The sequence below is a fragment of the Ovis canadensis genome, chromosome 26 (assembly GCF_042477335.2).
Source record: "Ovis canadensis isolate MfBH-ARS-UI-01 breed Bighorn chromosome 26, ARS-UI_OviCan_v2, whole genome shotgun sequence".
NCBI lineage: Eukaryota > Metazoa > Chordata > Mammalia > Artiodactyla > Bovidae > Ovis > Ovis canadensis.
The window spans coordinates 52,492,335-52,514,714 of record NC_091270.1 but is presented as its reverse complement, the minus strand read 5'-3'; the positions used below and the strand labels follow the sequence as shown (position 1 = coordinate 52,514,714).

The following is a 22,380-nucleotide window of genomic DNA, read 5'->3' as shown; positions in this document are numbered from 1 at the left end:
AGTATCAAAGTGCTTCATTTAATCATATCTGCAAAGATCCTTCTCCAAATAAATGAACATTTACAGGTTCCTGGGATTAAGACCTAATATCTTTGGGAGCAGTCATTCCGCCTGCTACTGCAGGTTTTCATTTCACTTGGGTAAACAGCTAGGAGGGAGACTGCAGGGTTGAATGATAAAGGTATGTTTAACTTTATAACAAATTGCCAGGCTGTTTTCACAGTGGCTGTGCTGCTTCACATTTTTACCAGCAGTGTTTGAGTTTCATTTGCTCTGCATTCTAACACTTGGTATTGTTATTTAAAAAATGTATTCTAATAAGATATATCATTGTGATTTAATTTGCATTTCCCTAGTGATTAGTCATGTTGAGCATCTTTTCATGTGCTGATTTATTTATATCTTCTTTGGTGAAATGTCTGTTCATGTATTTTACCATTTTAAAAATTGGGTTATTTTCTCAGTTGAGTGTGTTCCTTTTTTCACAACTTTGTTCTCCCCAAGCTCATCCTGGGCCCCAGGGACTTAGGAAGATGTCGGTGCTTCTGTGATCCTTGGCATTTCTTAGATTTCATTGCTGTGCACTTTCCTTTTTGAGTTTCTAAAACTAAAAAGACTTGAGTCCTTTTCGAGCTCCTAATAGATTTACTATGTAAAAGAGATAGAATCTAAATAAGCCTGTGGTGGGTGTGTTGGTTAGGTCTAGGGTTGTGAAAGAGTGATTTACTCATGCGTGTGAGCAGACTGAAGGAGAGGGAGGGAGCTGGCTCTCCGGCCAGCTGGCCCAAGACTAGAGAACTGCGGATTCTCGCTTCTCTCCTCTGCCACTCTCTTTGAATTGGTTATGTGGTCTCCTATCTCAGACAGGTTTTCTCTCACTGGATGTAGGTCTCTCAGAACTCAGATCCTTCCACCCTCGTGACCCTAAAGGAAAACAAGGATCCTCTCTTCAGACTTTGTTCAGAAAACCCCTGGGTTTTCAGCGTGAAGGCATATGCAGATCAGTAAAACAGTCACTCTGCCCTAGTTGAACATCTTAGCTCAAGTTTAATGGGAAGAAAACAGATTCTTGATCTCTTCCTTCTCTTTTCCCCATAGTTTTCTTTATATCAGTAAATCCACCCTTTCTCTATCAAAACCAGAGAACAAGAAGTCCTCCTTGATTTCCTTTAAGGCATAGCCCTCTTCCTGCATATGCAGACCATCACCCTTGCTTGCTGCTCTGTAACCACACTTCTCTTTTCCAGTTTCCTCAATTTGCCAAACTCTTCTTGAGGCCTTTGCACCTGCTGTGTGTTTCTGCGTGCAGTGACTTACCCCTCCAGGGTATAGCTTCTTCTCTACCACAGGCCTCTGCTTGAGTGTCACCACCTTGGAGAGGTCCTCTTTCTAAGGCATGTAGTAGCTCTTCCTTTTTTCCCATCTCTTTCCAAACTCTTTATTTGCTTCCCAGTACTCCTTATAACAGCCGGGAGTCATTTGGCCCATCTTCCTCTCATGGGCTTTGCCTTTTTTGCCGCCGGGCTCTACCTAGTTTGAGTTTGGGGACTGTCATGTTGGCCTCTGTGTCTCTGGTTCTAGTTCAGCGTGGGGCATGTTGGGGACGTGAAGGTGTTTGAATGAATGAGTCAGAATGGCTCTCACAGTTGGCCTGACTCGGGTTTAGTGCTCTCCCAGCGTGGGCCGTTGGTGGATGGACGGAACTACAGTAGCCCCATAGTAGGCTCCAAGTGAACCTCTGTTAAGATGCCACACTTAATTTTTTTTTTTTTTAGTTTTTCTAGTAATAATGATTAATTCTGATATTAATCATTGTGTTTATTATTTTTATTTGAATAGAAATAATTTCTAAGGGTTATTTGTAGGCGTTGGTCTCAACTAAGTTTAAAATCTTGGTTTAGAAGAAGAGCCAGAAGAGTCTGATTAGCACTCTTTGCTCTGATACTTTGTGCGGTGTGGCCATGTTATGGGCCAGCTAGGTGTTTGAAAACATCAGTAAGAACATTCCCCTTCGTGTTGCTCTATTGTGCTTACCCTGGGAAGCTTCTGTTCAGCTTCCTGTATTGTCTCTTTCTGTCACTTTTCTTGGGATGGTCCACTTATTTGCTGCTCTCTTAATCAGCTCTGGGCAGTTCAAGACAGAATCCGAAGTCAAGAATGTTTGGAGATGCGGTAGAACACAAAAGTTCATAACCTGCTTGGGATGACTCCGGAGTTAGTGAGGTTTCAGGTGATCATACAACTTAACATCCAAAGCAGGGTGTTTCTGAGCTGAAAGGGAGTGCTGAGAAAACAGTAATAACCTGGACCTTCCTGCAGGTGATGGGGAGGTGACAGTCTGTTGTTGCAAGGTGGGGTAGGGTGCTCTGAGCCTGAGAGCTTTGGGTTGGGAAGAGGCTTGCCACTTGAGGCCATTGGTTAGCATAGATCAACTAAGATCATGGCATCCGGTCCTATCAGTTCATAGCAAGTAGATGGGGAAATAGTGGAATCAGTGGCTGACTTTATTTTTCTGGGCTCCAAAATCACTGCAGATGGTGATTGCAGCCATGAAATTAAAAGATGCTTATTTCTTGGAAGGAAAGTTATGACCAATCTAGACAGCATATTAAAAAGCAGAGACATTGCTTTGTCAACAAAGGTCCGTCTAGTCAAGGCTGTGGTTTTTCCTGTGGTCATGTATGGATGGGAGAGTTGGACTATAAAGAAAGTTGAGCACAGAAGAATTGATGCTTTTGAACTGTAGTGTTGGAGAAGACTCTTGAGAGTCCCTTGGACTGCAAGGAGATCCAAGCAGTCCACCCTAAAGGAGATCAGTCCTGGGTGTTCATTGGAAGGACTTATGTTGAAGCTGAAACTCCAATACTTTGGCCACCTCGTGCGAGGAATTGACTCATTGAAAAAGACCCTGATGCTGGGAGGAATTGGGGGCAGGGGGAGAAGGGGCCAACAGAGGATGAGATGGCTGGATGGCATCACTGACTCAATGGACATGGATTTGGGTAGATTCCGGCAGTTGGTGATGGATGGGAAGCCTAGCGTGCTGCGGTTCATGGGGTCGCAAAGAATCAGACACGACTGAGCGACTGAACTGAACTGAGAACATTTTCATCATCATGGAAGGTATCATAGAAAGTTCAGTTAAGAACAGTGTGAAAGAAGGAGCCAGGCAGGGCTCTTGGCTTCCCGTAGTCTTTCTGAGGACTGAATGTAAAAAGCGAGCCAAGGGGTCTGTAGATCTGTCCCAGTGAGGAGATGCCTTACGGATAAGGTCGAAATCCTAGGGTCTGAACCAGATTCTCTTTTTGTTTTCCCATAGGAAGCTGGTTTTGTGTTTTGCTATGATGTTCACTCAGAATACACAGGCTGTGTGGTCTGCAGGCGCCTGGCCCCCTGTCAGCGGGTCACTGAGTGTCTTCTGCACTAGCGTAGGGTTTTCCCTTCACAGCCTCCTGCCAGTTTGTCTGCCGGTGGTTGCAGTGTGCATTCGAGGGTAGGTTGGAAAGACAGACCTTGAGTAGTTTTTGAGTCTTATTTATGTGAAGCAAATTGGAACTCTTAAATTAGAAAGAGGGCAGAATTTTATAGCCACGTACACACTGTAGATTTTTGTCTTCACTTTTGCAGTTCCAATCTGTAATTGAGATGAATAGCTGTGTTGGTATGTAGCATGACGGATTCTGTAGAGGTAAACTTATCACTCCAGAGTTGGGTTTACCTTTTCAAATTGGGTAAACATGTGCTTTTTCTTTAAAAAAATTTTTGCTTTTGACAAAGGATGCTAATATCAAATGTTTTGTGGGAAAACAGAAAAAAAAACATTAAAAGTTATATGAAGATTGTAAAACACATGCACAGTCACCTTAGAGCCACCTCATATGTAACATTTTTAATGAAGACACTTTTGTTATGCCTTTTCTTAGATTTTTTTTTACCTTCCTTGTTATATGTGCCTTGAATAAATAGAACTATATATGGTTGTTCAGTGAGGATCACAGTTATTGTGAAATTTTTTGAGATAACAACATTAAAAATAGTACTTAAAATTATGTTCCTATATAAAGTAGGGACAGTGCCTCTTAATGTTTTAATTCAGAGTAATTAGTGGTTACCATTTGGTTTCATTTAATCAAGTCAGAGGAGTTATCTCCATTTTATGGTGAGAATGGGTAGAGTAGAGGTAACTGGCTGTGCTTTCAGCGGCTGGCTAAACTAAACCCTCAGCGTTAACAGTAAAGGGGAGGGAAGATGTGACGGAAGGCCCTTGGAATTAAAAACTGGGCTTGCACAGGGCACAGTGCATGTAGTCATACACTGGATAGTTCGTCAAAAATTTTTTTTCACGGTCAAAATTTGCTCTGTAGACGTCGTATTCAGTTTTTGTAACCTGTTTTTATGTATCAACTTAAAAACTTTATCAATGTGATTTCCTTCTATACAGATTTTCTAGAATGGTACCCGTACAGATGCCATTAACTGCATGTGGCTAATTCAATTTAAAAATTAAAAAAAAATTAATTTAGCTACATTTCAGGTACCTGGTATCCCACATGTGGCCATTGGTTAGCATAGATCTAGAACATTTTCATCATCATGGAAAGTATCATGGAAAGTTCAGTTAAGAACAGTGTTAAAGAAAGTATCACGGGAGGACAGGGTTTGTTTTTTGCTTATTAAGCTTTAGGGGTTTTGGGCGTTAAAAATGTTAACTTCCAATTATTTCTCCTAATGAGCTGGGCTTTATCAAGCTGGTCATGCTCATACTTGCCCTAATCTTTTATTAGTCTCTCTGGCTCTGTGTAAATCACTCAGACTAGGCTGAGGTATTTGGGGCTAAGTAATACAAAATCTCACACGCTAGTAAAGTAATGCTCGAAATTCTCCAGGCCAGGCTTCAGCAATACATGAACCGTGAACTTCCAGATGTTCAAGCTGGTTTTAGAAAAGGCAGAGGAACCAGAGATCAAATTGCCAACATCCACTGGATCATTGAAAAAGCAAAAGAGTTCCAGAAAAACATCTATTTCTGCTTTATTGACTATGCCAGAGTTTTTGACTGTGTGGATCACAAGAAACTGTGGAAAATTCTGAAAGAGATAGGAATACCAGACCACCTGACCTGCCTCTTGAGAAACCTATATGCAAGTCAGGAAGCAACAGTTAGAACTGGACATAGAACAACAGACTGGTTCCAAATAGGAAAAGGAGTATGTCAAGGCTGTATACTGTCACCCTGCTTATTTAACTTATATGCAGAGTACATCATGAGAAACGCTGGCCTGGAAGAAGCACAAGCTGGAATCAAGATTGCTGGGAGAAATATCAATAACCTCAGATATGCAGATGACACCACCCTTATGGCAGAAAGTGAAGAGGAACTAAAAAGCCTCTTGATGAAAGTGAAAGTGGAGAGTGAAAAAGTTGGTTTAAAGCTCAACATTCAGAAAACTAAGATCATGGCATCTGGTCCCATCACTTCATGACAAATAGATGGGGAAACAGTGGAAACAGGGTCAGACTTTATTTTTGGGGGCTCCAAAATCACTGCAGATGGTGATTGCAGCCATGAAATTAAAAGACGCTTATTCCTTGGAAGAAAAGTTATGACCAACCTAGATAGCATATTGAAAAGCAGAGACATTACTTTGCCGACTAAGGTCCGTCTAGTCAAGGCTATGGTTTTTCCCATGGTCATCTATGGATGTGAGAGTTGGACTGTGAAGAAAACTGAGCGCCGAAGAATTGATGCGTTTGAACTGTGGTGTTGGAGAAGACTCTTGAGAGTCCCCTTGGACTGCAAGGAGATCCAACCAGTCCATTCTGAAGGAGATCAACCCTGGGATTTCTTTGGAAGGAATGATGCTGAAGCTAAAGCTCCAGTACTTTGGCCACCTCATGTGAAGAGTTGATTCATTGGAAAAGACTCTGATGCTGGGAGGGACTGGGGGCAGGAGGAAAAGGGGACAACAGAGGATGAGATGGCTGGATGGCATCACCGACTCGATGGACGTGAGTCTGAGTGAACTCCGGGAGTTGGTGATGGACAGGGAGGTCTCGTGTGCTGCAATTCATGGGGTTGCAAAGAGTTGGACATGACTGAGCAACTGAACTGAATACAGAATTTGCAAATGTGTTTTATGTTGTTAATGTTTAACATCTTTTAAACCTTAAAGCTTAATATCTTCCTTGTCTGTAGAGCTCAGATAATGAAATAATGACTACATGGAATCTGAATTAATTGACTTGGTTTATGAAGTTGACAATTTGAATCCTAATGAACCTCTTGGTCCCAGCAGAACTCTTTGCTCTGTTTTGGAGTTATCTCAGCTTCAACTTTGCTTCGGATGCTATGCCCTTAACGTCAGGACTCTCAGCTCAGCGCCTCATTGATCCATGCACCTGTTACGTCACTCCTCTGGTCCACCTCTGTCTTACGTTATTTGCTAATTCATGTATGGTTACCCATTGCAGTTATCCTTAATTAGATTATGAGCTCCTTGGAAGTAGGAAACTTACTAAACACAAAACTATTTTGTGTTTAAAATTACTGTACTTTTAGAAATTAAGAACTGAAAGAGACTTTAGAGATAATCATGGCAAATATTTTCATTTTACAAATGAAGAACATGAGAGGTGAAGTTGCCCCTTGTTGGAGAACTTGGACCACAGAACTTGGATAGCTTCCTGTCAAGCTGTCTCCTTAATTAGCTGATTTTAAAATTCAAATTGAAGGAAGTCCTAAGCACAACTGTTGGTTGAAGCTACTGTATTTTTGTGTATAAACTATATCAGTGCAGAACAGAGTTATTTATAACTACTGATTTCAACACACGCTATTTCCTGTTTGTTTCTTATGACACATTCTTAAGGGCAGATTGTATGCTATTTTCAGAGATACAGCATTTTGATCTTGAAAAGTCATTTTTGGTTTTAGACTAAAATAGATTAGTTTCTCAGGTTAAATAAATACTCAGGTTTTTTTTTGTTTTCTACGTATTGCTTTTGGTAGCAGTGACTCATATAATGTGTCATGGGGTTGGAGCATCTATTTATTGAAATTAATGGTGTTGAGTTTCTACGAGCTCTAAATTCTGATCTGTACTTTCACATTTCAGTTCCAGTTTTGGTTTCAGTATTATTGTGTACACACACACAGACACACACACACACTCCGGAGTGCTCAGAACAGCAAACTTTCCTACATTTACTACATTTCTGGGGCATCTGAACTGCTTCTTAAGGTTCTCTGTTTTTCTCTGTAGTTATTGGCAAGGAACTGCATTAGGCATGTGTAAGGTAACTGTATTAGGTGTGTGTAAGGTAACTGCGTTAGGCGTGTGTAAGGTAACTGCGTTAGGTATTAGGCGTGTGTAAGGTAACCGCATTAGGTATTAGGTGTGTGTAAGGTAACCGCATTAGGTATTAGGTGTGTGTAAGGTAACTGCATTAGGCGTGTGTAAGGTAACTGCGTTAGGTATTAGGTGTGTGTAAGGTAACTGCGTTAGGCGTGTGTAAGGTAGTTGTTGCCACACAGGATGCTTTTGCTTCTCAGCAGTGTTGCAGGTTTATTTCCATGGCGGCGTGTGCTTGTAGTGGGCATGGGCCAGGCTGGCTCTAACTGCGTTAGGCGTGTGTAAGGTAGTTGTTGCCACACAGGATGCTTTTGCATTAGGCGTGTGTAAGGTAACTGTGTTAGGCGTGTGTAAGGTAGTTGTTGCCACACAAGATGCTTTTGGATTAGGCGTGTGTAAGGTAACTGCATTAGGTATTAGGTGTGTGTAAGGTAACTGCATTAGGCTTGTGTAAGGTAACTGTATTAGGTGTGTGTAAGGTAACTGCATTAGGCTTGTGTAAGGTAACTGCGTTAGGCATGTGTAAGGTAGTTGTTGCCACACAGGATGCTTTTGCTTCTCAGCAGTGTTGCAGGTTTATTTCCGTGGCGGCGTGTGCTTGTAGTGGGCATGGGCCAGGCTGGCTCAGGCTCTCTCTGTGGACGCTAGTTGCTTGCCCACGGGGTTAGAATACCTCCCCATCCCCTTCCTTTTTCCAAGAACTGACAGCAGTTTCAGAAGGGAGTCATTTCTCGTGAATTAGGACTTTAATCATAGACTTTCTTCTTTCCAAAGACAGTTCTGTCTTCTGCAGTTGTTCTTTGGGTGGAGTGCACCTGTGTGCGTGTGCGTGCGTGTGCGTGCGTGTGTGTGCAGCATTTGGGCCTGTGCAGCGGCAGCGCACTGGCTTTCCAGACATGCTTTGTATAGTAACGGTGTGTGCGGAGGGGCGGGCAGGCTGCACAGCAGTTTCTCTCCTCGCCCTGCTCTCAGCCTCGCTCCCTCCCGCGACCTGGTGACATTACATGGATGGATGCGCCAGCTCGGAAAGCAGCAGCAGGAGCTGAGTGTCTGCCAGAGACGTGCGGCGTGAGCCAGGCTGGCTGCTCCGGCTCGCCTCCCCGGCTCTTCTGGTGTGTGCGGTCTGCACGCTCAGGGCTTGCTGTGTAGACCCTGACGTCACCGTGTTCTCCTCCTCAGGACACTGTCCTTTCTTCTGAAAAGCTGCTGGCCTCAGGCTTCAGGCCTGTGAAACACTACAGGCTTTATTTATACTGTTATGGGGGTAGTGTTGAGGACGAAATATATTGACATCTGAAAGAGAGAGTTTAGTTTGATAGAATACCGGCTTAGGGTGTGAAGATACAGCATCCTTATGCCTACACCTGGGCAGCCTCCAGGTGGTGTAGAGAAGTACGGTCCTGGTACCTCCCTGAGCTTATTACACTGCTTAAAAAAAAAAATCTCTTCTTCAGGAAGAGGGATGTCTCCTCAAAGGACTTTGAAGACAGCTGAGAGAAGTACTGATTTTTAAGTGTAGATCAGCATTGCAGACAGACCTTTCTAGAAGAGAGGTGATTCAGTTTATTTACTGTGTTGAATTAAAGAAGATAATATGAGATCTGGAAGTTTGCAGTTCTTATTTTCAAGGCTGCTAATGAAATTGAGTATCTGGACTGTGTAAAATGTGTCAGTGATTTTAGAGAAATTAGACTTTTATGCTTTTCCATAGTTTGGTGAGACTGTTTAAATCCATGTCTAAAGAAAATGGTTTTGGCTATTAAGGAAAGATTTATATAAACCTTTAAAAAATAAGATGAAGTCCTGCTTTTTTTTTCGTTTTGGGAAAGCATCATTATAAATAGGTTCATTTGGGTGCCATTCACTGTAGTATTTTCACCGTATTTGTTCCTTCTCTTGTGCTACCCTGTATTCGAATGCATTTTTAATGTGTATGTTCTGTTTTTACAACTAGATTCTAAGACCCAGAAGCAAGGAACTAGTTTTGTTGTATCTTGTTTCTCCAGCATCACGTTGAGTGTCCTTCTGTGTAGTAGGTGCTGTGGACAATAGCGTGTAGAGGTACGCTGAGGGTGAGACCTGCGTGAGGTCATTTTACCTGCCTCAGTCATCTGAGGCTTCCATGCAGAAGCCCACAGACGGGCAGCTCAAAACAGAGGCCGTCCTCTTCTCAGTTCTGGAGGCTGAAGGCCACGGTGAGAGCTCCAGCAGGGCTTGTTTCTCCTGAGGCCTCTCCCCTTCTCTTGCAGACGGTCACCTTCTTTTCCTCTGGGTGCACACACTCCTGGGGTCTCTTCCTGCTCCTGTGGCACACCAGACCTCTCGGCTTGGGGACTCACTCTTGTAATCTCTCAACTTTAACTCCTTAAGAGTCCTGTCTCCAGGTACGGTCCTGTTGAGGGTTAGAGTTTCAACATATGAATCCTGGAGGGATACAGATCCATCTAGAACATTGAGCTGAAGATAGACATGCTGAGTTACTAAGGTAGGAGATAACACACGTTGTTGTACACCTGTAACTAACACATCATCGTTAATCAAGTGTGCTCCAATATAAAGTAAACATTTTAAGAAAAGATATGAGATGACATATCAGTCAAGATGCAGTCGGAAAGCGGCAATCGTGAGAGGATGGAGGTGGTTCTGAGAGAGCTGTTAGCAGCTGCAGACCGCAGCCAACTGTGCTGCTCGGCCGGCCCTGGCCGGCCCAGGAGACAGGCCGCAAGGGGCACGTCCACTCTCTGCCGTTCACCGTCTGCTCGCCCTCCCGCGCCCCGGTTGCTGGGGCCTCCTGGGAAGGCCGTGGAGTGAGGAGAAGCGAAACGGGCCCTCTGAGCCCAGCGTTACAGAGCCGCCTGAGGGTGAACGTGGAGCTGAGAGACGACAGCCTCCTGGCTGGCACAGATACTGCCGGTGGGAGCCAGCCTTGCTGAAATGCACTCGGCAGCATGTGTCAGAAATCTTAGGGAGGAGTACCTCTTTGACCCAGCAATTCAGGTCAAGAAATATATCCTGAGGAAACAGTCCCCAAAGTGAGCAAAGATGTATATACAAGGGTATTTGATTATAGTATTGGGTATAATAAAATATTAGAACCATTAAATGTTCATCTATATGGGATTGGTTAAGTTATCTTAGAACATGTAATGGATGTTTTCTAGCCACTAGAAAGTGATGTTGATTTATATTTATTGATGTGGAAATGTAACAGAAAGAAGATTATACATTATATGTCATATGAGCCTATTGATGTGTGTGTTTTAAACTGTCTGCAGAGGAAAAGTTGAGAACAGTGTACATGAACAGAAACTGCACAGTTCCAGATTGAAGCACGTGGTCTCTGCAGCTAGCATACCTAGGATTCTGTCTGGGCTCTGCCGCATTAATCTTTCTGGGGATCTGTTTTCCCATCTGGAAAATGGTGATCAGCGTCCCTAGCCCATAGGGTGGTTGTTGGGTCTGAACATGTTGAGGCCTGTAAAGAGTATATGACAGCGCTTGGGGTGCTCAGTGGATAGTGGTTATTGTCGGAGAGGAAGAGGAGGGGGAATTTTACTGTCTTTTCTCTCTTTCTTACCTAACTTTTTAAACAGGGATGTAATAACTTAATTATTAGGATAAAGTTTTCTTTTAAAACGAAAAATGAAGACTCCAACCAAGTTGTAATAAGCGTTCTCGCTTACTTCTGGCGGTCCTGGAACCTGCAGGCGGGGGAGCCTTTCCCACTGCAGCCGCAGCGGTGAGGCTGGTCTCCCACTGGCTCCTGCCTCCCGCCGCGCAGGTCCCCCCGACCCCCCGGGCCGGGCTCTGGGCAGGCTCTGGGCCGTCGCGCCGTGGCTCCCTGAGTGGCCCTCTGCGCTGCTCCGGGAAGAACCAAACTGAAGTTCCCTCACTGTTTTTTTCATTACTGAAAAGTTGCTCACTTCTCTCTTTCACGTGGAGTGCAAGTTTGAAGATGTCTGTTGTAGCACAGAAATAGTCTTAGAACCGGGTGTCACACGGTTCTTCACAGTCCTTTGACCAGCCTGCTTCTTGGGGTTTGTTCCCGGCCACCTCTCTGGCCACACTCCCCGCTGCTTCCGCTTTCTTGGCCCTCTGTCACTGCCCTCTCTCTGGGTTCATAGGCAGGCAGTTTGCCTGCCTTGTTTACCAGGCCCCTAAGGTGCTGTGCTAAAACACAAGAGCTCTCTAGCAGGGACCTGCCCTGGCTTCTGCATTTTTGTTTTTCTTACACCCTCCTCAATCATTCTCTGGAATTGGGAAAAAGAGGTAAAAGATGGCTTTCCTTTTTTAAACAAGCGTGGTTTGGGCCGTGTTGTGCTGCTTGCGAGATCTTAGTTCCCTGACGAGGGATTGAACCCTGGCCCCCGGCAGTGACAGCGCCGTGCCCTGAGCCCTGGCTGCCAGGCCGGGGAGGGGGGCGGCTCCCAGAGAGTGGTTTCTCACTGCTGTGGATGGCGCGCCTCGTTGAGGAAGGCAGGGGCGCAGCCTTGGTCCGCTTCAGTTTTCAGTGTGTAAGATTGAATCCTGCCACACCATGTTATCAGTGATAGTGTTACTGTTCACCAGTGATGGAAACTCAGCCTTTCCCGTCTGTAAGGTCTGTCTGTTTTTAAGAAATTATTGTATCTTCAGATTGAGTCACTGAGTTGAAGCTTTTGGCTAGAGTCAGTACTCTCGCTGTTGAATTTGGGGTACATACCTGACTTTGGGTGTTAGCTGTAGCCACTTGACTAGGCGCGTATAGCCTTGGACAGCGCTGTTAGCCCCTGCTGAAGTGCATGTGTAGTGGCTTTGAAGGCCCTTCCAGTTCCAGACCGACAGGAGCAGGGCACAGGAGCAGGGCACGGCGTGTTGTGTCAGATACGGGCCAGTTAGTATTCTTGGTCGGACTTGAGGGAATGACGCTGTTTGCCAATTTGTTACTTGTTTTAGACCATAGTTTGGTCAGAATAAATGCTGGTAAATAAATGTCTCTTAAAAAATGTAAGAGAACACAAAAGTCTTGTTGAACATCTTTCTTCTTGTAAACCATCCTCACTTTTGTATATTTTTAGCATAGAAAATATTCTTTTGCTAATGCTCTTATACTCAAGTACCTGTATGGTTCTTTTTTTTTTAAAGTGGTAATTGTGTGTGCAGAAAGACTTAAAAAAACTGAATGCAGTCATGCAAATAAATGCCATATATAGAAAGTCTTTTAGTTCATAGAAAATTTTAATCACTGTGCCTTTTGAGGGAGTTAGAACAAAAATTTGCTCTGATTTAAAAAAATAGTCACTTAACAAAGGTAAACTTTGAAGGATAGATACAGTTTTGAAGTATAAGAAATCAGCTGTTTTAGGTGCTTATGTTTGAGTTAACAGTCTCGTAACTTTATCTCATTTAATCTTCTTGGTAACTCAAAAGGTAGGTATGTTGTACCATTTTGCACCAAAGAGTTATGTAACATGGCCAATGTGATGCTGTAAGTAAGGAAACCCAGTCTGTCCCTAAGCTCTCCTGAGTTGATTCTTAGAGGCAGGGATACAGAGAACTTCGAGGGATGGGGTAAAATAACCTGGAGAAAGAGCATTGAGTATGACATCTGAAGACAAGTGAGTAGTCGGGAGTAGACGAAGGCAGTGTGAGAAAGGCAGTTTGGTGTGTGGTGGAGGAATGGCATGCCAGTGACAGGAGCTGGCAGTGGGGGTGTGTAAGTTTGAGCCAGGCAAGGAACTGGATTAAAGATGGTAGTATTTTAGGAGGATTAAACCAGGTGGCAGTAGACGTAAATAACCTTCCTGCCAATGCAGGAGACGAAAGAGATTGGGGTTCAATCCCTTGGTCGATCCCTGGGTCTGGCAGATCCCCTGGAGGAGGGCATGGCAGCCTACTCCAGTATTCTTGCCTGGAAAATCCCGTGGAGAGAGGAGCCTGGTGGGCTACAGTCCAGAGTCAGACATGACTGGAGCAGCTTCGCACATACCCACGATCCGGACAATCTGGTAGTAGTTGCAAAAACACATCAAAGAAAGACTGGTCAGTCCGTGTAGAAGATTGTGTTGGTGATGTGACTCAGAATTAGGGGAGAGCCCTGGGTGTATAAAAGAAACAGAAGTAGGAAGGAAAGGCCGCAGAGGAAGGGAGCGGCAGTCAGAACTTGGCAGTGCTGGATTTGGATGGATGAGGAAATTGATAACATGGTGATGTGTCTGACAGACAGAAAGCAGAGCTTTCAAATAACTGAGGAATATGGGAAAAAAAAGACGATTTCATTACTATTAGTGTAGAACTTAAATCTAGCAAATATGCATATTACCATTTTTGATATCACCTCTGATTAAGGAATAGAAAGTTGTTATACTATCTTGACAGATGATTGCTTTCTCATCTAAATGTACAGTAATCTATATAGTAAAAGTGTAAATTGAAATTGATCATTACTGATCTAATTGTATCATTAACTTATTTTCTTTCCCCAATGATCTTGTTATTATATCTAATTGTAGAAGTCATTGAATGAACTCATCATAATAAAAGAACTCAATTTAGTACCCCTATTAAAGCTTTGTAATGGCTAATTGGTTATGTTGGAACTGATTAAAATTATGCAAGGTTACCTTATTGTAGACTATAAATAGTAGAGAATGGACTCTTTTCCAGGCCATTCATGTTGTTTTATTACTGTGTTTCTTTTACAACTGTATACATTTAAGGAAAAGATTGTCCTGAAAAAATGTTTAATAAGCAACCATAGAGTACTTACTAGCATACGGGGTGCTGAAGAATTTGAAGGGATTAAATCCTGCCCAAGTATATCTCCCCTGAAGGTTATTGATTCTTGGAGGAAAGGCTTTGAGTAAGTAACTGATAAACCTGTATGGAGCTAAGCAAAATTTTGTTGTGTTTTAATTTCAATAAATGCTTATTTATTTAATACATACTGTGTGCAAGGCATGGATAAGACATGAATTAAGAGTTCTAGGGTAATTTCTGCTTACCTAGGGTTGTCTTTCCCTGGAGGAGTAAATGGGAGCCCACTCTTGTCTGGAGAATCCCATGGACAGAGGAGCCTGGCAGGCTGCAGTCCACTGGGTCACAAAGAGTAGGATACAACTGAGCTGCTAACACTAGGGTTGTCTTTCTGGAAAAGATGAAGACAGGTTGAATTCTAAACTGTTGGGAAGGATTCGGGAGAAGCATGAGCTCACCCAAGGCCATTGGTCGTGAAGAGCTGGGCAGGGCTGAGAGGAGGGCTCGCTCAACTGGAAGAGGACGGCGTATGTTAGAATGTCCAGCCTTCTCCACAGAGTACGATGCTTCCCAACATTCCCTAAAGTGAACTCTTTCTTATGGGCCAGTTTGCTTCCCTTCTAGTACTGGAAATAAGGAATCATGCCATCACTCTCTCAGAGAGCTTGCTTTAGAGTTCTGTGTGTGTGTGTGTGAAGTGGTTAATGTGAAAAGTGAAACCAGTTTAATTGGTTTCTAATTATTTTGTACGGGTTTTGTTTGTACTGACATTTGTAGGTGGTTTGAAAATGTGAGTCCTGATTCTCTGTCTTATCAAATTTTATTTTATATTATAGTGCTTACCAAACAGTAGCATTTATAAGACATTTTATTCTTTGGATAGTATTTTGAAAACCTAGCAATGTTTGTTTTTGTTGTGCTCTTGGTCACTGAGCAGCATTTTGCTTCACTTCACTATACAATACCTACGAGTAGTCAGTTTTCCTCTTTGTAAGCTAAGACTTACCTCCTCTTTATCCTTTGGGTACTTATTATTAATGTATATAGCAAAGCCATTCTGTTCGCTTTATTATACATAACAATACTTTAGCAGTACGTGTTATCAACTAATACATTATCTCTCTGCTGAAAATTATTTAAGTTTCAAGTTGTGTGAAATAAATATCTATGTAAGAAAGTTAATTGGCAGTTAAATTTACTTGATTGTAATTGCAGGAGCAGAAAGAGACAGGATAAACAGATAGCTCTGAACCACTAGAAGAATTCAAAGAGGTAGGTGAGGTTCATAGCTTGAGGAGAAGTTGAATATAAGGAAAAGAAGTCTGGGGGGTGGATTTGAGGGGAGCTTGTGGTGGTTCAGAACCCAGCTGGCTCAGATACGCAGCGGTCGGAAAGAGGTTTCTGCTTGAGACTGAGAGGTGCTTGATGGCAGGCTATAGTAGTTTCTTCTCATCTTCATCAGTTTTGACCTTATTACTTAAATCATCTTAATACTTAGACTTGTTTTACAAGAAAAATTTTAAGGCATTAAGGGTGAGATGTCTTCATGTAATTAGATTAAAAGGTAGCCAACTTCAGGGTAGAGATGAGAATAAAATGAGAATGAGAATAAAATGGTACATGGTTAAATTCAGTTACCAGAATTTGTTATTAGTGGTGAAAAACATTTTCATTTTGGGGAGTGTTAAAACTGTATCTCTAAGTCTAATTTCTGTCCTCAAAGGAACAGTTAAAAGACACAGGTTTTCAAGATGAGGACAGATTATAGTAGTTGCTTCTCACCTTCATCAGTTTTGACCTTACTACTTTAATTATCTGACTTGTGAGAATATGACAAATCTATACCACTTAATTTTTTTGTTCATTTTTTTATTATGGTAAAGTTTACATAAGAATTTTAAATATTTTTTAGTGTACAATTCAGTGGCATTGAGTATATTCACAGTGTCTTGAAACCATTGCCACTATCACTTCCAGAAGCTTTTCATCATCTTAAAATCTGTCTTTATAGAGCTTTATAGATATTTTGTATTCAAGTCTAAGGAAGAACGATGTGACTATTATTACTGCTTAGTGCATGTTTGAGTAGTTCAAGGAATCTTATATGAATTATGTATTTCTTTCATACTCTTAATATTGGCTCTGTTAACTTGTCTTAATCATTTCCAGTGGTCATAAAATGAGGATTTGTAACTTTTAAGAAGTCACAAAGCTTTATTACCTCAGAGTCTGTGACATATGATCGCTTAGAGGTTTCTGAAATCATAAATCTAACTTTACATATGCAGTTTTGTCCTTGAAAATTCTGGTGGTCACAGTTCTAGAATTTATCATGCAGTTCCATTTTGAAAGAAATAATTAAAACAGATTCTTGATTATCCTTTATGTCAGTGTTTAGAAAGAGAGACAACATAAAGATAGGTTTGAGGTCCTCAGAAGATATGAGAACATAGAGACACAAACAAGTATATAGTGGTTAAAAAATTAAAGTCAAGTGTGGGAAAAAATAAAATTGTACTTTAATAAAGATGGGAATAACAGATGATGCATTTCAGCGCCTAGAAAATGTTACATTTAAGATTGTCTAAATGATTGTGTCCAAACTTTATTTTTTTTTCATGTTTTAACCTCATGTAATAGAGATCATTGGGCAAAATTTTTGCTGTTCTTTTTTTCCAAAGTTATTTCCCAAAACCCAAGTCCGAATGCTACGCAGCCTTTGGCCTTCTTACCCGAACCTCTGCTGTGTGTTTGTCTCAATGCTGCCATCTAGTGATTATTTGGGGTATCTCAACAGGGAGCTTAAGTCAGCCTGTGTCCCTCCTTGACACAGTACCATCTAAATGCCTCCGGCCACAAACCTCCCCCTGCTTTTGAGAAGTCGAATAGCAGCGGGTTGCTGTGGCAGAAATCTTACTTAGTTATGGAGACCATGTAATCACTTGGAAACAGTAGTTCAGTTCAGTCGCTCAGTCGTGTCCGACTCTTTGCGACCCCATGGACTGCAGCACCCAGGCCTCCCTGTCCATCGCCAACTCCAGGAACTTGCTCAAACTCATGTCCATCGAGTCGGTGATGCCATCCAACCATCTCATCCTCTGTCATCCCTTCTCCTCCTGCCTTCAGTCTTTCCCAGCATCAGGGTCTTTTTCCAGTGAGTCAGTTCTTCGCATCAGGTGGCCAAAGCATTGGAGTTTCAGCTTCAGTATCAGTCCTTCCAGTGAACATTCAGAACTGATTTCCTTTAGGATTGACTGGTTGGATCTCCTTGCAGTCCAAGGGACCCTCAAGAGTCTTCTCCAACACCACAGTTCAAAAGCATCAATTCTTTGGCGCTCAGCTTTCTTTATGATCCAACTCTCACATCCATACATGACCACTGGAAAAACCATAGCCTTTACTTTCTGGACCTTTGTCAGCAAAGTAATGTCTCTGCTTTTCAGTATGCTGTCTAGGTTGGTCATAGTTTTCTTCCAAGGAGCAAGCGTCTTTTAATTTCATGGCTGTAGCCATCATCTGCAGTGATTTTGGAGCCTCCCAAAATGAAGTCTTCTACTGTTGCCACTGTTTCCCCATCTATTTGCCGTGAAGTGATGGGACCGGATGCCATGATCTTAGTTTTCTGAATGTTGAGTTTTAAGCCAACTTTTTCACTCTTTCACTTTCATCAAGAGGCTATTTAGTTCTTCTTCACTTTCTGCCCATAAAGGTGGTATCATCTGCCTATCTGAGGTTATTTATATTTCTCCCAGCAATCTTGATTCCAGCTTGTGCTTCATCCAACCCAGCATTTCACACAATGTACTCTACATATAAATTAAATAATCAGTAGAGTGTTTTTATATTATTGAGTTTATTATTGAGCTGAACATAGCTCTCTCAGTCTCGTAACCAACTCATTGTTCTAAGATACTGTTTTTCTTATTGTTTCCAGTTTTTCAGGGTAATTTAATTAATGCACTGAACAAGACTTATTAAATGCATCTTATATGCTAGACACTGTTCTTAGTACTAGGAATATAATCCTCAGCAAACAGAAATCATAGCTTTCATGTAGTTTACATTTCATTGGGGGAACAAATGGTAAGAGACACATACAGTATTTCAATTAGTGAGAAGAGTTTAAGAAGAAAAAATAAAGCAGGGAAGGGAGATATGACTTTCTGTGGTTGGCAGATTGTTTTGAGGTGTTAGATGGAGTGGTCAGAGAATCTTACTGAAGGCAACGTTTGAGTAGAGGTCTGAAGGATCTAGGGAAGTGCTCTCCAGACAGAAGGAAAACAGGGGCAAAGGTCTTGGAACATCTGACTCGTAAAGAAAGAGCAGAGTGTGAAAGAGAGAGAGCTGTAGCAGGTGAGGTTGGGGAGGCCCTGTGGGGGGGTGTGTGGGGGTACAGGTCACAGAGGGTCTTGAAGCTGGATGTCATTGGGCTGGATGAGAGGTGGGCGCCAAGCTGCGGGCTCGCTCTGGCTTCTGTGTTTAATGGTGTGAGGCATCATTTGCTGCAGTTTTTTTCTCTTGTTGTATTAGCAGTAGAATAGATTCACTTTATGGAGATACGAGAACGGTGAGATGTGAGGACTGTGTTTCGACAGTTCTGGGATCAGTGACTGTATGGCATGTTGTGTATCTATACATATTTTAGAGATTTGCTCCTGGATTATCAGTTGTTCTCATTTTATTTTTGTGATGCAGGATACTTGAAATCAGCTGGTGGAGTTTTACTTGGAAAATGTTATGCATGTCACTACTCCAGTATAATTCAGGGTCACCTCTTAAAATGAGCAAACACAATGTAGTGTCAGCCTGTCTCAGTGATCTTCATACTCAATGATACTTCGGGAATGAGAATCCTCTGGAGTTGTAATTTTTTTCACTTCATGATATTGTTAGGGATGTGCCAAAACAAACCACACAGTTAGCTGATCAGCACTTCTTTTGCTCCACACAGAAAACCTCATAGATTTATGTTGTAACCTAGATGATTTATTTAAACCACTTTTTTGCTTGTAGTTCATCAGCTAAAATGACTAATTCTCAAAGTACTATTACTCTTGCCCGAATTGTGCTTAAAAAGTGCCCTGAAATTAAAAAACAGAAAGCCCTGGAATTATCAGTTAAGTTATAATATCATGATCAGTTGATAACAGTATTTCTCTACAGGTTCCGTGTTTTGTTTTGTTTTTTTTTTTTTGGTAGCTAAAATATTTATTGCTTTTATGCTTGGTCTTATGTGGTCAGAGAAGAAACACCCTTAGTGGAGTGTGGTTAGGTCAAGGAGGTGACGGCTACGCTGCCCTGTGCTCCATGTGTTTTCTGCTGTAAAGCACCTGTTGAAGTCGTCTGTCTTTTCCTGACTGACATATAAGGGTTTTTCTGGGTAGTACTGGATATGAACATTTGTTAGTTAAACCTGCGCTAAGATCTGCCTTTCTGTGGCTCGCCTCTTCACTTCTCTGATGGTGTCTCTCTGGTTTTCCATCCTTCTCTGTTCCCTACCTGCTACCCCTGAGGAGTTACCCGTCAGTTCCTGCCAGATCTTCCTTTTCCAGTCCTCTTATGTCTCTCCTCCAGTCATTTCGTCGGTGCCTTAATGCAGGCCCTTGTTACTCATGGCCTGGATCACATGTAGATCGTATTCCTTCCCGACCATTTCCACTTACACAGTGACTTTTTAAAACTTCAAATCTTGCTTGTATCATTCCTCTGTTAAAATCTTCTAGCGGTCCTGAGAGGCTGCAGCATGAAGCTCAAACCTCATGACCTTGCTTCTGCCTTCTTAGAGGTTACTTCAAGCTTCTGCTCCTGTATAATGTCTTTCCCAGGTTTATTCCCTGGTTCTTTTTAAAGGAAGGATGTGGTTGTCTTTACCACAGCCACAGTTGTTAAAAGACAACTCCCAGCTGTTCATCTCTCATTTCATCTCTTGGCTGAGCAGTACTGTGGGTTTGCTTGTGTTGGACGTTTTTGTATTGATGTACCATTGAGCTCTCTGACTAGTCTATTTCTTTTCCAGGCTTTTTCCTCCGCCAGTCCCTTACATATTGGTGTTCTTGGCTCTCCTTTCCACCTGTTGTCCATGGGAAAACCCTTCAACTGATGGCGTTACGGCTATTTTGTATGTATAGTCAGCGCTTAAGGTATCTGCGGGTTCTGGATTCCAGATTCAACTGATTTGGATCCACAGTTGGTTGAATTCAAGAATGTGGAACCCAGGGATATGGAAGGCTGACTATGACTTCTAGATTTTAATTTCCAAATCAACCTTTCTCTTGAGCTCCAGATCCATGGACATTGCTCCTTGGATGTTTCATAGGCATTTTAAGCTCTATTAAGACCCAAACTAAGCTCATTCCACCTGGCTCCCAAATCTGATTCTCTGTGATTCTGTGTTTTCTTTCAGCATCCCCTTCAGGTGTGCCGGCGCCTGTCAGATAACTCTAGGAAGCCGTTCCCTGGCCCCGCTTGCACCTCCTTGATCACCTGGTCCTTTGTCTCCACTCTTGTCCTTCTGCCATGATACCTGTAGACACTCTGTCTGCTCTCCCCAGTGGACTGAAAGCATGTGGAGGGCTGTGTGTCACTGTCCTGCACCCTGCTCAGCGGAGTTGAGAGGTGACTGAGAGTACCTCCCGATGAAACACAGCTGAAATCAGGCTCATCGGCTCTTTCCTTTCCTCCTGACTTTCTTCTCTAGGATGACTGTCGTAGTTGATGATGTTACCACCTTTTCAGTTAAGTTGTTGTTGTTCCCTTGCTGGGTCGTGTCATGTTTAATTCATTTCCTTTTCTGTTACTTCCACTGCTGGTCGCTTTCTGAGCCTGTAGCTGGTTCTGCATTTCCATTCCCTTTTCCCCAGTCTGCCTTTTTCATTGATACAGGGCTATTTTTCTCAAGTACAGGTGATCGCCTCTTGGTTCAGTAACTTATTGTTCTTTTCTGCAGAGTGAAGTCCAGCTTCTTTATAAGACATTCAGTGGCAGTCTTAAAGAACTGACCTAGCCTCTTTCTCTCTTGTCCCCTCACGCACCCACCCCCCCACCCCCCCACCCCCCCCCCCCCGCTTATCACAGAAACTCTATCTTTAAAGTACTAGCCTTGGCAGACTGTACATCGAAGCTCACCTTGGTTACACTGCCTGTACTGCCCTTCTCTCCATCCACTGCTGTGGAGGAACCTAGAGACTGAGGTTTAAACCTGCTTTTTTAACAGTTACTATCTGTTGTCTTTGGAGAAGCTTGTTAGATTACCATAACACCCATGTATTAAGTACTGGCACTTAATATGTGTTGTCTTGCTCATTCAGCCCGTCTCTTCCAGACCACATTGGAATGTATTTTTCCCATTTGCACAGAGCTCTGTTTGTCTCGTTGCACTAATGACCTGCTTTTCATTATGATTGTTATTATTTTTCTCTTACATCACATGCCTTGTAAAGGCTAATACTATGATTCTTGTACTTAATTTAGTTGAATTTTTCATTCTTAGGTAGTTGATTACTTTGCTTAACCCATATTGGGTCATTTAGTTTCTAAGTGACCAACTGATTGGGGTATGAGTTTTTAGACCAAAGTTGCCAGTGTCAGGACCATTTGTAAAAACCCACCTACTTTGTGAGTTGGAAATTTCGGAGGGGTATACATTTGTGCCAAAGTCATATGCAACTCTTAAAGGAATTTAAATTGTGCTTCTACTGTCTTTATGTTAACACTAAAGAAAAGCCCCAGTACTGAGTGAATTGTGTTTTTCTTTGCAGCCGGTTGCTGAACCCATCCCCATCTGTAGTTTCTGTCTTGGCACAAAAGAGCAAAACCGAGAAAAGAAGCCAGAGGAACTCATCTCCTGTGCGGACTGCGGCAACAGTGGTAGGTGACCCTCTCTGTGCGTGCGGTCTCACGGGGTTTGTCAGGCAAGAGCATGTTTAGCTGGAAATTGTACGCTTGATCCTTAAGAGAGTCACATTTGCATTTGATTCTGGTTTTAGGGACCTGAGATGAGCTTCTAGATGAGGGAAGAGTTTAAATGTATACTTGAAATGTTTGATTCAGTTAACTTAAATCAGGTCTTAGTAGCTGTTTTTTTATAAGAAGTGTTCCATAGACTTCTTTTTGTTTCAGTTAGTCTTTTTTTATTTTTTTCTGTTAGTCTTTATATTTGACTATCCAGCATCTGTTCAAATCATAGCAGTCAGTTGGAAGTTATTGCTGGTTTCTTTAATAATCACTACTCACCCTTGATTTATGCCTCAGCCTTCGTGAATAGAACCAGGATAACAGATTTTTTTTTTTTGAC

The 22,380-nt window shown here is 42.3% G+C and overlaps 1 protein-coding gene across 1 annotated transcript in view; it reads left to right on the top strand.

The window, feature by feature from the left end:
* KAT6A (lysine acetyltransferase 6A) overlaps positions 1 to 22,380 on the top strand; it is a 103,973-nt gene that overhangs the window by 30,897 nt on the left and 50,696 nt on the right. Inside the window, exon 3 of the mRNA XM_069572702.1 lies at positions 21,845 to 21,953. Within this exon, the coding sequence (XP_069428803.1) occupies positions 21,845 to 21,953 (109 nt within the window). The remainder of the gene's footprint in view (positions 1 to 21,844; positions 21,954 to 22,380) is intronic.